The sequence below is a fragment of the Eurytemora carolleeae genome, unplaced genomic scaffold (assembly GCF_000591075.1).
Source record: "Eurytemora carolleeae unplaced genomic scaffold, Eaff_2.0 scaffold13, whole genome shotgun sequence".
NCBI classification, from domain to species: domain Eukaryota; kingdom Metazoa; phylum Arthropoda; class Copepoda; order Calanoida; family Temoridae; genus Eurytemora; species Eurytemora carolleeae.
In genome coordinates this window covers 78,929-96,990 of record NW_019402181.1, presented here as the reverse complement: position 1 = coordinate 96,990, position 18,062 = coordinate 78,929, and the positions used below count along the sequence as shown (strand labels likewise).

The 18,062-nt window shown below is 32.6% G+C and overlaps 1 protein-coding gene across 1 annotated transcript; it reads right to left on the bottom strand.

Moving 5' to 3' along the window:
• Nucleotides 1–7,817: 7,817 nt before the first annotated feature.
• Nucleotides 7,818–17,185, bottom strand: LOC111718161 (transcription factor Sp9). The gene is made up of 3 exons (XM_023493678.1): nucleotides 17,010–17,185; nucleotides 10,226–10,478; nucleotides 7,818–9,280 (listed from the first exon to the last, which is right to left on the bottom strand). The coding sequence occupies exons 1-3, from the start codon at nucleotides 17,061–17,063 to the stop codon at nucleotides 8,346–8,348; spliced, it is 1,242 nt and encodes a 413-aa protein (XP_023349446.1). The 5' UTR covers nucleotides 17,064–17,185; the 3' UTR covers nucleotides 7,818–8,345.
• Between the last annotated feature and the right edge of the window lie 877 nt (nucleotides 17,186–18,062).

The window sequence follows — 18,062 nt, the reverse complement described above, 5'->3', positions numbered from 1 at the left end:
GAAATAGTTGAGTAGGTATCGGATATCCTATACTAGGTGTTAGGACTAAGGAATCTCAAGTATGCCTCGTATATCCACTTGACTCCAACACTTTCGGGATTTGTTTATATTCCCCCTCCTAGGGGAATATTTATATTGGTGGAAGGTGGGTGGGGGAATTATGTATTACCCCAGTGCCGTATTTAACCATAGATGAATAAATAAACAGAAAAATAACAGAAAAGTCGTCGTTGATTTGGTTGGGTATGTAGTATCCAGAACGTTAATTTTTTGTTATCGTCAAAAACTGTAAAAACTCACTTATATTTTAATAATAGATACTTAAAACTTTACAAAATTTACATCTCCAAAACTCAAGATATGATTTGGTGAAACAACATAAAATTGCAAAAATAGTTTAAACTCCGTTCTTGATAATAAACCATTTAATGTGATGTAATCAGTATTATAAACCTTGCAATGATCCCCCCCCTGTATTCCCTGTAACTTCTTTAATGGACTAATTTTGCATGAAAACAGCCAGTTTGATTTTAATACTTTTTCTTCTAAATTCTTCGTCTTTTTATTTACAATTCTTCTCCATTATTTACTTCTATATTCTTTAATAAGATTCTTTGGTTTTGAAGTCGTTTTAAATCCAATACTGTTTTCTTCTTTACTATACATTGAATAAAATGTGTAATCTACACGTAATACTTTTTTTAAATAAATAGCTTCAAAATTATCTGATTTTAATATTTATTAGAAGTTTTGTCAACAATTATCCCACTAACGATTATTAGCTCCTACTAACTCCCCCCCCCCCCCCCTTCTCCTCTATATAGCTCCTACTATATCCCCCCTTCCCCTGGTTTAGTTTCCTCCGGGCATCAGGCTTAGCATGCTGTGCAGATGTTTTATATCCTTGTTGAAACGCCATCACATATTTTTCATGGTCGCGACCATTTTTTATACTTTTTCTGTAATCTGGACCCAAGATATTTATCATAACGCTAAACTAAGAAGATCTGTACTTGTACGATCATATAAAGAATCAATCTACATATAGATCCAGGCTGCTATGGAACTTTGCAACAATTTTCAAGACTAGGTCGACTTTGTCTCAACACCTTGACCATTGATTTTATCTCCCTAACTCACTTGCAACTTTTAGATCCAATATAAAAACTAATCAATATTTTTCTATAATTTGAAATATTGATTATTTTAATAAAATATTATTACTTTTTACGTAATGTAGGGCTTTCTATCTATAACCAAGAACTGGTTTGAAATCCTTTTGTGCAATTGGTGACAATTGTTTTCTTCCTTGTAAGTGCAAGTGTAGAGGAGTTACGAAAGCGCAAAGCCGCACAAGTTATTTCGAAAAAAGTAAACTCGCCCTTGTGTTGAGATTGGAATTATTAGAATACGATTTGTGGACGGAGAAGTGATCTTAACAGTTAGGACGAGGGGAATGGAGGATTAAATCAAGAAATGAAGAAGTCGTCCTAGCAAAGGAATTGAGACACAAACTCTGATTTTTAATCCCTATATCTTAACAACCCAATGTTGTAGACCTTAGATATTTCAAGCTATGACTTCTGTTATATCAAACAGTCAAAGTTTGAAATATCAAAGGTTTACATAATTTGGCTGTACATATATAGGTATTAGAAAATTATGATTTGTTGCAACAGGGTTTTATTATAAGCGAGGAAACTAAAGGAAGATACTCCGAATGCATTTTTCGATTTTTGCTTAAATTTCTCGGCAAATGAAAGTTAGAATCAAAACTGAAAAAGTTGTTGTGGATGGAAAAAGATGCAGGTTAAGATGCAGAGGAGGAGGGGTAGTTGATAGGATTGTGAAGGGGGGGTCTGTAAAATCTAACAATGGGATATTAGTTCGCCTCATCACCCCAATATAGATAGATAGATAGATAGATAGATAGTTAGATAGACAGATAGAACGATAGATAGATAAATAGATAGATAGATAGATAGATAGATAGATAAATGAAATATGAGTTGGAAGCAAATAGTTTCTAGTGTCATACACAGATCATATACACACGTTAGGTTAATATATATTTATCTATCTATCCATTTATCTATCTATCTATTTATCTTTCTATCTTTCTAATTTGTATATCTATATATCTATCAATCTATATATATATATATATATTTATTTATTGCCGATTTACGACCGGACGAAGTACTAAAAATTTCCCTCCAAATAATTTCGAAAGAAGAAATCCTGGGAAAACGTTATTTTTTATTTTTTCATGGAGTATTTTCGAAGAAAATAATTGTTGCAGTTAAAGCTTATATCATTATAAAATACATTAATATTCGCTTAATCCTAAATAATAAATGATCAGATGACAAACTGTGACTATTACACATTACTCTGCAGAACCAGATGTCAAGAAAAATATTAAAACTGTCAAGCCTTTTCTAAAATGCCCCAGAATACCGGCTTAATATTTACAAATTTAATAGTTTTAAGAAGCCCCGAAATATCTATAGACTAGCATTTTTATGCTTAGGGAGCACCAAAATATTCCGGACGGGTAACGTTTGGTTTAGGGTGCACTGAAATATCCAGGAGGGGTAACACTTGGTTTAGGGTGCACCGAAATATTCAGGCCGGGTAACACTTCGTTTAGGATGCACCGAAATATTCAGTAGCGCGTGCTCTGAACATGTGTATTAAAAATACAGAAAGCCAGCACATTTCACAGGCTGCGAACTTTAAACTATTGTTAAAAATGTAGAAAAGAAAAATGTTTATTACAAATAATATCACAATATTTAGAGATGCATGGAATTCAGAATTTTCCACAAACATTTATGTTTGTTTTACTTTAATTAGTAATTTTCAGTCTTCCCATAGAGATTTCATTTATTTCAATTCTTAGTCAATAAAAGTAAACACATTTTAACTGATTTACCTGCACTATTTTTGGACATCCCTTGTTAACAAGGTGGAACCGGAACAATATGAATATGATTTTATAAATAATTGTCAATTGTCAACCAACCCCTTATTTTATTAGTATCTCATTAATCTATGATATCATCATACATCTTCACTAATTTATCAGGTTTTTATATTTAATGAAAAAGTCAGTTTTTCTTAATAATGTGATTATGATCACTATTATTAAATTAGATTAAGGAATTCGTACATTGACGAGCATACATTTATAAAAGAGAGAAAAATATATTTTAATAATATCAAAATATAAGTAATATACAAAAACTGCAAATGCAACTTTTTCAGGTAATGCCACTTTGTAATATTAAGAGGCTGAATGCTGGTCACTTAATTATGACTGCGTACCTAATTCCTTTAAAAAGCTGTTTATTGAAGTCGGAGTCAGCCTACAGTCGGAATCAGGGTACAGTCGGAGTAAGCGTACAGTCGGAGTCAACGTACAGTCGTAGTCAGCGCACAGTCGGAGTCAGCGTACAGTCGTAGTCAGCGTACAGTTGGAGTCAGCGTACAGTCGGAGTCAGCGTACAGTCGTAGTCAGCGCACAGTCGGAGTCAGCGTACAGTCGTAGTTAGCGTACAGTCGGAGTCAGCGTACAGTCGGAGTCAGCGTACAGTCGAAGTCAGCGTACAGTCGGAGTCAGCGTACAGTCGGGCAACGTTATTATCTGTTTCTTAAACACTGAGGATTGTCGGGTTTTCAAAAGATTCCATAAAACTCTGATAAATTTGACATTTTTCAAAAATGTATTCTCTTAAAAGTTTTCTAATATTACACTCAGCAAAATCATCTTTGCAATGTATTAGAAGATATAAGTCGAGTAATTTGAATATACCTTCGAAAACAAAATCTTAATTTTTGCTTCGTTCAGGCTTATATCTTCTGTAAGAGTCGATATTTTGTATAATTTTATGAAAGAAAACTGATGGAAAATACAATTTTGAATTACGTAGACTTTCGTAAATCCTCCAAAAATACAAATATCCTAAAATTTCTAAAAAAAAAGGATAACAACGATCCTAACTCTAAACTTGTTAGTTGTATGTAACCCGGCTAAAAATGTGTTGGCAAATTTTAGCAGTAAAATTATTTTCTGTGAGAAAAATTGATCTTAAGTTGTTACTTGTGTATGTTTATGAAATAAGGAATTGACAAAACTTTGTATCCGTGCACACTCATGTCGTAAACCTTTGCTCTTTAAATCTGGGAATCATATCAAATCAAATAGTTAATGTTTTAAATATCAAAGTTTATTCAAAAGTATATCATCATGTTGCAAAGATATAGGGATTATAAAATACTAGCAGAAGTGCCCGGCGTTGGCCGTGGAATTTTGAAGAAAAAAATTGATTTATCAAAATAAAAAAATTTAAATTTTGGAGATCATTTTTTAAATTTTTTTCAACCTAATTTACCCGCAGGTTTCCTCAAGAAATGGTAGGCGTCTATAATAATACAATGAAAACGACTTTTAAACAAAGTTTTGATTATAAACAAGTTTTTTTTTATTACACGTTTACAATTAATCAAAGAGAAGCTTTTTTTAATAGACAGCTTTACTCTCCTTTTATGTTTATCTGTATCCATGCTGTTTACCAGCTTGATATAAATCGAAAGTCGTCTTCATTCGTCTTCGTTGTATTGATAAAATCGCCTACCCCTGTATATGCATAACAATATATATATATATATATGAGCGAAGAGCTTTATTATATAGAAGAAGAGCTTGTGACAAATAACATATTATTTTTTTCAATATCTTTGTATCGTTGACTCGTATCAAAGTATAAAAATATATATAGAACCCTTATCCTTAAATAAGAAATGTATAAATAAAAGAAAAATTCCAGAATTGCAGAATACAAATTTCATGATTGCTGAAATTATTTTTAAATAATCTAAAAACGAAATGAGTTTTTTTGCATCTGTAGGGTTAAACTGCAGATGGCAGCTATACTGATATCATGAAAATATAAAACAAAAACAAATTATAAAGTTTATAATCTATTCAAAATTTTAAAAAGTTAAATCATATATATACATATATTTAAACTTATAATTATGATTATAAGATAAACTCAATAATCCATTCATTTCATTTTAAACACTTCATTTTCAATTATCACCGTAAACTTTAAATGAGAATGTTTTTGTTTTTTAATGTAATAATTTCAATAACACAATATTCATGAAAAACTTCCTTTCAACCCTTTTTTATTCGGAAAACCAATACCCAATACGTTGGTAAAAATTACTAAATTTAATCAAAAATAGTATTGAAAATAAAAATAATAATGAAAATAATAATGTATATAATAATAAAAATAATAATGTAAATAATAATGTAAATAATAATGAAAATATTATAATAATGTAAATAATAATGTAAATAATATTGAAAATAATAATCTAAATAATAATGAAAAAATAATGAAAATAATAATGTAAACAATAATGTAAATAACATTGAAAATAATAATGAAAACAATAATGTAAATGATAATGAAAATAATAATGTAAATAATAATGAAAATAATAATGTAAATAATAATGTAAATAATAATGTAACCAGTAATGTAATTAATATTGAAAATAATAATGTAAATAATATTGAAAATAATACTGAAAATAATAATATAAATAACAATGAAAATAATAATGAAAATAATAAGGTAAACAATAATGTAAATAAAATTGAAAATAATAACGAAAATAATAATGTAAATGATAATTAAAACAATAATGGAAATAATAATAGAAATAATGATGAAAATAATAATGTAAATAATAATGTAAATAATACTGTAAATAATAATATAAATAATATTGAAAATAATAATGTAAATAATAATGTAAATAATAATGTAAATAAAAATGAAAATAATAACGTAAATAATAATGTAAATAACATTGAAAATAATAATGTAAATAATAATGTAAATAATAATAATGTGAATAATAATATTCATAATTCTCTTCCCTGTATAATAATATTGCTGGTTAGAGAACTGCAGTTGGCAAACTAAATCATTCCTGGTGCCAAACCCTTACCCTCGTTCCTTATATATATGGTCATTCTAGCTCATTCCCACCTTTTATCATTCTAGTTCATTCCCACCTTCTATCATTCCAGCTCATTCCCACCTTCTCTTATTCTAGTTCATTCCCACCTTCTCTCATTCTAACATAATTCTACCTTATCTAATTCCCGCTTATTCACACCTTTTCTCATCGTAGTTCATTCACACCTTCTTTCATTATAGTTTATTCCCACCATCTCCCATCTTATCTCATTCCCACCTCTCTGGTTCTAGTTCATTCCCACCTTGTCTCGTTCTAGCTCATACCCACCTTCTCTCATTCTAGCTTATTCCCACTTTCTCTCATTATAGTTCATTCCCACCTTCTCTCATTCTAGCTCATCCCCACCTTCTGTCATTTTAGCTCATTCCCATCTTCCCTCATCCTAGTTCATTCCCACCTTCTCTCATCCTAGATCATTTCCACCTTCTAACATTCTAACTTAATCCTACCTTCTCTAATTCTAGCTCATTCCCACCTTCTCCCATCGTAGTTCGTTCCCATTTTCTCTAGTTTTGCTCATTCTCGCCTTCTCTCATTTTAGTTTATTACCACCATCTCTCATCTAAGCTCATTCCCACCTTCTCTCATTCTAGCTTATTCACACCTTCTCTCTTCATAATCAATTACCACCTTCTCTTATCAAAGTTCATTCTGACCTTCTTTTATCCTAGTTCATCCCTTCCTTCTCTCATTCTACTTCATCCCCACATTCTCTCATCTTAGCTCACTCCTACTTTCTCTCATTCTAGTTCATTACCCCCTTCTCTCATCCCAGCTTATTCCCAGCTTCTCTTATCCGAACTCATTCCCACCTTCCCTCTTTCTAGTTCATTTCCACCTGCTCTCATTCTTGTACATCCTACCTTTTCTCATTCTAGTTCATTCCCACATTCTCTCCTCCTAGCTCACTCCTACCTTCTCTCATTCTAGTTCATTCCCACCTTCTCTTATCCAAGCTTATTCTTTCTTCTCTCATCTTAGCTCATTCCCCTCTTTCTTCTCATATCCTAGCCCATTCCCACCTTTTCTTTTTAGTCTATTTTCGTGTTCTATTATTCTAGACATTATACACATATTTTCTCTCCCTATCTCTATCTCTATCTCCATATCTGAAGCGAATATATCTATTTATCTGAGATGAAAGATTACCCTGGGTTCAAGTATCTACTGAGAGTGTGGATAATATTTACCAGATAAATTCCCCCATTCAACCACCAGCTCTCCGCTATATTCCCCTCCCCCCTCTATTCCCCCTCTGGGAAAGATTTGGGTTGTGAACTCACAGCTCCTATCATTAACCAGCTTTCGAACCATTTAACCAAATCAAGGAGTTCTAGCTTCCTATCTAACCATCTATCTTACTATTTAGCTAAATATATATTTAACTATCCATCTAACCCTTTATCTAATTATCTATCTAACAATCTATCTAACTATCTATTTAACCATCTATCTATTCTTTCTTATCTAACCATATATCTTTTATCTCTCCTTTATATCTAACCATCTAACCATTCCGTCCAACCATCTATATATTCATCTGTCCTTTCTAACATTCCATCTATCCTTTCTATATATCATCAATACATTTATCCTATCTATCTAACCATTTATCTATTCGCCTCTTATTTCCATCAAGCCGTTATTTTATTCATCTGTTCATTATAGTAAAAAGCAAGGGTTTCAGACAAAACTAACTTATTACTATCAAATCCTTTCTCAGCTTCCCTAAGGATGTTTGCATCCGGAAATAAAGTTTTTGATCACAATTTATTAATATATTATTATAACAAAATGATTATATTCCAAAATTCGTCAAATTTTCTATCAAACTGTTGTGTAGCACCCACACTCATAATTTAATTTGTCCGTTCATCTGGTACCTTGAAGTTCGTCTCCTGGTCAGCGGAGTAACCGGAGAACTTTAGCTCCGGAACCTGCCAACTCCGAACCTGGAGTAGAGTAGTGAGTTTAACCTCTACTCACCCTTAATCTCAGATCACAGCCTAGGCACTGATATTTTTATATTTTCAAAAAATTCTATTCTCACAAAAGGCACGATGGGTCGCCAGTACCCAGCTCAGGGGTTGAGCGGGAGCAAACCTTGGATAAACCTGGAGCACGACCGTTCTATTAATGTTCACTGGTCATGCTTGGACCCGGATCAGAGGGTTAGATTCCTCTATCCTAGATTCAGGTTGATATGGTTCATCTTGGACCTGTTCCTGGTCCAGGAAGAAGTATGGACTACTCCGTCAAGTATGAATGTACTAGTCCAATTACATAGGTCCTGGTGAAGACATATGTGGACTTTGTGGGTTAATCATGGAACCTGGACTGCCGTGGCTCCGACTGTTCTCGGAGTCAGAGTCACTCTTCCCTCCTTCTGTATGAGTTTTCGCGTGTTTGGCGAGATGATCTGATCTCATGAACCTCTTGTTACAAGTAGGACAAGCAAACCTCTTCTCTCCTGTATGTGTTCTCAAGTGTCTCTGGAGCTCGTCAGACCTAGTAAACCTCTTCCCGCAGAACAACCAGTTACAAACAAAAGGTCGTTCTCCGGTATGCCATCTAAGGTGAGCTTTCAAGTGAGAGGTTTTACCATAAACTTTGCCGCAGCCCGGGATGTGGCAATTATGAAGGTTTTTCTTCCGTATATGAGCCCCGGCAGGTCCCAATCTTTCAGCTTCCTGACAGTTTGGACAATCACACACTGCTCGTCCTGTATATCTTCTCTGAGATCTAGGGGAAAGAGGAGAAGAGGTTTGTGCTGCTAAACCAAACTGTGAAGCTGTTTGTCCAAACAAGGACGCCTGGGTTCCCAGCAAACCATTACTTGCTAATCCTAGAGCAGAAGCAGCACTGTAATCTGTATAGTTTGCCATCTGAGCAGCATGCATTGTAGCAGCTGTTCCTAACCCACTAGCAGCATCTAACCAGCTACCAGCTTGTGTATGCATATCCCACCAGGAGCCAGGGGTTTGAAAACTGTTTACTTCAGATTTGATATGAGATGCTCCGGCTACGTTAAAAGGCCAGGATTCGTAGGGGTTAACCCCCGCCACCCTGGAGTACATGGTCTGCATGTTCTGGATATGCGCAGCACTCGTTGCCACGCTAGGGTCCACCTTGCCTATGATGGAGGCTTGGGAGGAGTTGGTTTCACTCTGAGAGGATGAAGAGGTGGAGGTAGAAAAAGGATAAATCCCTGTACCTGAAACAGATAAATAATTAGGTTTAAAACTAAAAGATAAGAGACGAATGATGTTATCTCCCGGACGAATGATTTGAAGATTATATTATTGAAAGGGTTGGATGAGGGCGGAACCATGGATTGCATGTTAGAGCAAGTATTTACTCCGAGCTTGTATAAAACAGCGTGATAAGAGAACTGCTGGAAACTCATGTAAGTGATTGTGTGAAACCTGAAAGTTTTAGTGTTACAACTGTTTCCTGGAGTTTAAGATTGAAACTTGATGGATCGGAGAAGACAGGGTTCTTACCCCGGGATGGGTTGGCGGAGCGCCAACTATAATATATCTGGATACCACCCAACCAACCAAACCATTTATGACTAGAACCTTGGGAAATATTAGACAATTACCGTCGAAATCCATTAATTGAGAGTTATTTCCTTTATTTCGACTCCAAATGAGGTTTCTGGCAAACCAACAGTTTCCCAAACAAATATTGGGATAGTTAGTTTGTTAGATAGATAGATAGATAGATAGATAGGCTTTAAGGCAGTATGCTTAGACACTAAAAATTTATTTTAAGTTTGGTTTTAACGAATCCGATAAGTCCAGACGTTAATTAAAACCGGATTTTGAATTTTCCTTCTTGAAATGGCTGCCATATTTGGTTTGGCTAATATTGGATTGCCGCGTCAATGTTTCAGAACCATTTATTCATAAATATCATTAATTATTGAAAGGAACGGAAACTTAGGGATTCTCCAGGCAACATAACTTGGAAGTGAGACGGGGGGGGGGGAGGTCATTGAACAAAGAACGAGAGGGGGTTTGCTGTGTAATAAGCATGACTGTTCATCAAATTCAAATGATGAAAAGTGAATTTATAATGCCCCGCCTGTCCAACATGTTTAATAATCAACGAACAAGTCAGAATGGAAAACTAGAAATGAAAAAATAAAACTTACTGTAGCTAGGACTGGGAGAAGTAGCTTGATGTGGAGATGTAGAGAATGATGCTGTTGTACCTCCTGATCCAGCTGAAGATTGATGACCTCTTGACCCTCCGGATGTATCAGGACTGTCTGATCCTCCTTTTTTCCAAGGATGAAACCCCTTCCCCACTGCTGCGTCAGCCAGAGGGGGCGGAGACATGCTGCTCAGCTTGTTACACTGTGCGGCCAGCATAGCTAGAGGTGTACCACGCAGACCGGGATGATCCTGAAAAACCTGTGATTAGTTGAATATCGGAGCAATTGGCAGGTTTCAACGCTCATTGGGTGTGTAGGTGGGTGGGTCAGTACTATTACCGGGACCAGGATTATGGGCGGCCCGGAGCCCGCCCCAACCCGCCCCAACCTGTCCCAAACCAACGTTCAACGTAAAATTATATTTTATGCTTGAGTAAAATCAACATGATTATGGTTCCTTAGATATAGAACAGTAATTTTATTCGATAAAGAGCCGGGGTTGATAAACATGACAGAAAATACCGATGTCGAAAATAATCAGAACCCTGATATTAACCGAACCTTATTTTAAACAAATCAAACCCAAATTAGCATAAACATGAAAAAAGATGTCACAAAGTTGACACATTCCTCCCATGTAACAACTTCTTGTTCTGTATATTAAATTTAAGAGGGGGGGGGGGGGGAGATAAAGCTAGGATAGATAAAACGGTTTGGGGGTTTTCAGCAAGGTCTTTCTCTGGTATGTTTGACTATTATCCTGTGCCCCCCAGCATCTACTTTTCTCTCTATCTCATGATTTCGTGAGCCCACATATTTCTCCCCCCCCCCTCCCCCCCCATCTGCTATTCTTGAAATATGCTTCCCCTATTCCCCTTTACCATCCCCCCCTCTACCCTCCACTCTATATTATTTCTGACTTATTTATAGCAATGTTTCTATAAATGCCTGGTATAAAAGTGTTCCCGTAATTTCCCTGCTCTACGCCTATACCGGAGAAATGATTTATTTGTAACCTACAATCATACATTCTCAGTACTAACAACCTCAGGGAGAACATATTCTCAAAATAAAAGACTACCCTTCGAATTTTAAAACTGCACGTTTCTTAATATCAAAAATTGTTGAATAAATTTAGCTATGTTTTTGTTGTTTTTATTAAAGCTATTTTTCATTCTGAACCACTCTGTAATGAAACGTGATGGTTGACTGGAGGTGTAAAGTTTAGGAATATTATTGATTTTTAATCATTTGTTTAATATTACATATTATTCATGTATTTTTATTTATATTTAGCAAACCGTAGCTTGCCATTGTCATGTTATATTCAACATTTGTTTTCATGAATTTTATTAGATTTTTATACAAATTCGATAAGATTTTAAAGGAAAAGAAAAAAACGTTATTATATCTAAAAAACTGTTGACACAATTCAAATTCTAGATTGAGTAAAAAATGATTGACTCATTTATTTTCAAGTTTGGAGAACAAGAATATTTTCAGATAAAGAAAAGATTTATATAATTTTCATTTCAGTCGTAGTTGATAAAAATATGATAAAGCTATTTTTATTTCTGTTTCAAAATTCTGTTACAAAATGGAAAAATATTTTAAAAATATGCATGTCCCAACTATATTAGCATCTAATGCACTGAAGATAATATATTCCGATATATTCATGGTCAAGAATATATGTTTACGCATAAGGGAAAGGATATATGGATAAATATACTCTAATATGCTGATATACGATATATTATTATCATATTTATCATATTCATCATATTCATCATACCATTATATTATTCGACATAATTAACATTATGGAAATGAAGGGAGGGGGGATGTTGGCAGGGAATGGTAGGGGGAGGATGTCGGAGGGGGGGGGGGACAGGGGAGGACAGAGTGGGATTTATTGACTGCAGAAATAATTGTACAAAGTTTTGAATGTAATCCTTCTATGTTTATGTTTCTACCACAAAGCATGATTTCTAATCCATATATTTTAGCAACCCAATTTCTTTTAAAAAATTCCTAAATCTAAAAATTTTAAAATCTTTTTTCAGTTATAAAATTTTGCTGTAAAACAAAAACTTACACTGGTAATTAAAAGTGCAGGAGCGGTATTTTAAACTGAAGAAAACTACACGTTTTCCATTGAATTGGGGTGTTTGGTTTTTCTCTGTTATTAAGACAACCATGAAAAATCCAGCTGCAAACTGGTGCAGGGTGAAACTTTAAAAATGCCACAATAATTTGGGTTCCTGTTTAGGAAAAAACTCCTGTAAGACAGTAGTAACCGATCCCTAGAATTACTATAATGTTCTTTTATTTTATCGTAAATCAAGAGCACTTATCCTATTCCCCCCCTGTAAGTCCTGTTTAAAATATCTGAAAATAATTGGAAATGAATCCCAGTATTGAACCTTTGCTGCACACAAACCCAGTGGGTGGTTGTCCTTTTTTCAGTTCATAAATTCCCAATACCCATCACAAATTGCAAGAGAGGGGGGGGGGTGTTGCCACCCCTTATTTTTGCTCTAATTATTCCTGTTGATTTAGAGAAGTTGTTGGTGTGTATATTTAGTGTTGTACCGAACCTTGATAATTGTTAATTACAGGCCGGAGAACGAAGAGACCTGCGAAAACACTAATTTAACATCCCAAGGTTAGTCAGAGAAGGGATACCGACATTCAAAATGATGTGATCGACGGAAGGGGGTGGGAATGGTGGGGGAGGGCTCTGAATTACAACCTACTGTGGTCAGATTGTTTATTAGAGGGTAGAAGTAAAGGATCCGGCGTACCTACAAATTAATCTATAATATTTCAACTTTTAATGACAATATTTCAATATTTAATAAAAGGCTCACAATACTGCCGAACCATTCATTTGGTGCAGTATGATTATCTCTTGTTTACCTTACGACAACAAAATAAAGATTATGTGGTAAATTGCTGGGAAGGAAAATACGCAATTAAATTTAGCGTCTGCCACATAGGGAATCTGTGTAATTTTTATTAGATTCAATTCTACAAAGTTATAATTATTAAACTGTTATTAAAATAGCCAAATCTGTGCTGTCTGTTGTGCTTAAAAAATGGAAAATGTTGCAATTCATAAATCAAATGAGCAGAAGTTGCAAAAATAATTTATAGGTCTGGCATTACAGGTTTAATATAGCTTACCCAGCTATCCTGCAGATCTTATTCATACATCTTAAATAGGTATACCAAGAAACTGATTACAAATTCTAATCTTTTAATCTTAATATTTTTGCGACCTGATGTACGTCCTAGACTTTTGCCAGATCAAATAGTTTTAAGTTTAAAATATCACAGGTTTACACCTATCTATCCTATCTATCCTATCTATCCGATCTATCCTATCTATCCTATCTATCCTATCTATCCTATCTATCCTATCTATCCTGTCTATCCTATCTATCCTATCTACCCTATATATCCTATCTATCCTATCTATCCTATCTATCCTGTCTATCCTATCTTTCCTATCTATCCTTTCTAACATGTTTTCCACGCTATTTCGAACCTAATATTTTTTAGCTATTGAATTTTTCTATTCTATCATTTATATCTCTAGTATTTTAAGAGCTATTACAGAACTACTAGCTATTATTTTTATTTATATTATATATTCCAAGCTATTTCATGATGCAAATAAATAAATACTGAATGAAATAAACTAGTTTTCTGTTGGTTCAATGATTATGATTAGTTTGGAAACGTATTGATTATTTAATCATTTACACTGCAAACCTATTATTGTACAGAACAGAAGGGGGGGGGGGCAGGACGTCGGAAGGAGGGGGCAGGATACAACAGTTATTTGTTATCAAATTTCTTTGGAATTGTTTGCAAAGAGTTGAATTAAATAATTAAGCAATTAATCGTGTATTTAATTATTGATTATTAATTATATACTGACCAAAACTATTCAATTCAATGAAACAAATTTTCTTGTTTAATTTTTTCTGCCTAATATTCATATTCGAGTGCTTGGGTTAACCCGCCCCAATTCTTGAAATCTTAACAAACAAATTCTAGTTGCACCCTTAACTGATAAAAAGCAGCTTCGAGCAGCCAGTACTGAGAATTGGCGGCAGGTACCGCCAGTCTGTGTTTACGGCGGCAATTTCCCGCGCATTATCCAACCATGGCCCATGCCACACTGTACACTGGATAGGTTATGCTTACTTTTTACCGCGAAAAAATGTGGGGTTAAATCTTAAAATAGCTGAGAAAAATAATTGACAATAATTTATTCTTCTCAAAATGATTAAGATTAAAAAATTTAAAACATTTTGTAACCGATAAAGGAATTGAGTCTTTGCCACAAACTCTGATTTTCTAATCACTATATCACTGGAACCAAATGTTGAAGACCTTAGATATTTCAAACTATGAATTCAGTTAGATCAAATAATCTGAGTTTGAAATTTCAAAGGTTAACAACATCGAGTGCTAAAGATATTGAGGTTTAAATATTTGATTTTGTTCCAAAGACTCAATTCCTTTCAATATTTTTGTAATATATTCTTTTCAAAAAAAAGATTTGATAATTTCCCCCTTTTTTTGTTTATTTTTGGTTTAAGAAAATTGGGCGGGGTTTTTAAAGTTTTCGTGAATCTATAATATTCGTNGAGTTGTAGGATTGTTCAAATGAAATATTGAAATAGGAGCAGAAATAAACAGAAATAAAATGACATGTAAATAAACAGAAATAAAATGACATGTAAATAAACAGAAATAAAATGACATGTAAATAAACAGATATAAAATGACATGTAAATTAACAGAAATAAAATGAAATGTAAATAAACACAAATAAAATGACATGTAAATAAACAGTAATAAAATTACATGTAAAAAAACAGAAATAAAATGACATATAAATAAACAGAAATAAAATGACATGTAAATAAACAGAAATAAAATGACATGTAAACAAAAAATCTAACTATCATCAAAGGAAATGATTTTTTTTGCCACAAGCTATGATTTTCTAACCTAAATATCTTTACAACATGATTTCGTAGACCTTTGATATTTCAAATTATAAATTCTGGTAGACTAAGTAATGTAAGATTAACATTTCAAAGGTTTACATAATCAGGTTGTAAAGGTTTAGGGATTAGAACATTTCTGTTTAGGGCAAAAACTCAATTCCTTTAGTTAACAAAAAAAAGTTTTTATTTTGTTTTCGTGGAATTATTAAATACAGAACGTTCAGTTGTTTTAGTTGATTTACTATAATCAGTAGATTTAGTAGATTTCATTGACTTAGTAGATCTTGTTAATTCAGTAGATTTAGTAGATTCTACAGATTCATGACAGAAAAAATGAATAAATGATGAGATATGCAGTGACAATGTTCATCAAACTTTTATAATAAGAAAAGAAAATCCTTTTTATTAATCTTTTTGCGAAATTTCTTATTTTTAATACAAATTAACAACAGTTAATTATATTTTTTTCTCTTCAATATCGTTCTTTCTATATTCCCAAATTCTACTCGCCCCCTTGATTTCTCCTTTATCCTAATTCATCAAAACAAGTTTGAAAGTTTTAAATTAAACCGATTTTAAAATTAAAATGTTTAAATTAAGTTTGTAAAAAAAAATTTGTTATCAGAATATCAGAATATCAGAATATCAGAATATAGCGTAAATTAATTCATCTATTTACGTACAGATTTCTATAACAAACGTTAAGCATAACAAAAATGCAAAAAAAAACATGAAAATCGCATTGAACTCACATGTTCTAATCCTAATATCTTTGAAACCTATTTTTGTAGACCTTTTGATATTTCATACTAAGAATTTTCTAAATGACATTGTCAAAGTTTAAGATATACAAGATTTACACCATCAAATTGCAAAGATAATTTTTAAAACAATCAAAATAAGATTTATGTACTGATTGATTTTTAAAATCGCATAATATAAATGATCAAAAGAATTATTAAGCCTATTTAAATATCTAAAAATTAAATATTTGCTAAATTAAACGTAAACTAAACAAAATGTGTCTAAATTATCTAAATTATCTATTTGATGGGACCTGTTCAAACCTTCATATCATATTGTTGTACTCGCTTTTCATACAATTTAGTATTAACGTGCTAAATATAACCTAATAAAGGAACTGAATTCTTATAATCAAACTTAAAGTTTTTAATCCCTATATATTTGCAACCTTAACGTGGAAACTTTTAAGATTTCAAACCTTGACTTTACGATCTAACAAAATTCATTGTTTGAAAAGCAAAGGTCTACGCCATCAGAGTTTGATGGCATGAACTCAGTTTCTTTATAATTCCTATTCGATTATTTCTTCTTTACTAAATGCTAACAGCTTAAAGGGAGTGTTCACGAAAAATTAAAATCCCAACTTCAACCGAAGAAATTATACTACCTAATAATTTCCAATTTTCAAGTCAATTCCTACTGGACGACTTTTTATTTACCAGGTTTACAAGTTTTTATCATTTGAACAAAATTTGTAAAGATCTCTTTTTAATTAATCTCTCCATACTTTTTATCTATCTATTTATCTATTTTTTCTATCTGAATGCTTACAATCTAAATCTACTTCTGTCATAGATGTCAATTTTAATTTATCTATTTATGACGTAACCATAGGAATGTTAAACCAACTATCAACTGTTTCCAGCAAGCCCTTGGACTAAATATTTTTTTCTATTATTAAATTTTCATGATTTCATCGATTTCAGCGTTCAAATCTATAGTTTTACCTTAGCCATGGATAAAAATAGATTTGAACTGGTGTGTTCTAATTCAGCCAGCATTTCTTCATACTAACTCCATATACCCTTTACACCAGGGGGGTTTTTACTTCTCTAAGTACACCTTAAACTGGTGTCCCAAAAGGATTGTATAAGAGTCACGTGTAAACTTGATGACAGGTGGATTAAAACTGAGTATTTCTCCGCTAAATATTTGATTTTGTTCCAAAGACTCAATTCCTTTCAATATTTTTGTAATATATTCTTTTCAAAAAAAAGATTTGATAATTTCCCCCTTTTTTTGTTTATTTTTGGTTTAAGAAAATTGGGCGGGGTTTTTAAAGTTTTCGTGAATCTATAATATTCGTGCATAATCAGTACAGTTTTATAATGATAGTTGATTCAGCGCTAAATATTGTATTTTAAATCAATGTTGACAATAATTGGAGAGTCAAAGTTAATTAAAATACTGAGTAAAACTAGCGGACATATTCTTCACATATATGACAGTTCAGAGTTATTATATATTACACATCTTGATTTTAAGATTTATATATTCATATATTAGCAGAGGTTAAAATAGGTTAGGGTAGGTTTAAGTGGGTTTAAATAGGTAGAGATAGGTTTGAATAGGTTAGAATAGGTAAAAATAGGTTAGAATGGGTTAAAATAGGTTAGGACAGGTTTGAATAGGTTAGGACAGGTTTGAATAGGTTCGGTTAGGTTTAAATAGGATTGAAAATGTTCCGATAGGTTAGGATGGGTTTAAATTGGTTAGGATAAGTTTGAATAGGTTAAAATAAGATAGGCGATAGATAGAAAAGGTTTAAAGGATTTAAACAGTTAAAAGATGTTTAAAAGGATCAGAATAGGGCTTTAAAAGTTTGCAACCTAATGATGTAAACTTTTCATATTTCACTTATTGATCTATCAGAAATCATTTTATAAAATATCACAGGTCTCATTAACATGATTGCAAAGATATAGGAATTAGAAAATTAAAATTTGTGGCAAGTGCTAAGAGTTACTTTTAAAAATATGTTTTTAAAAAATCTAAAAATT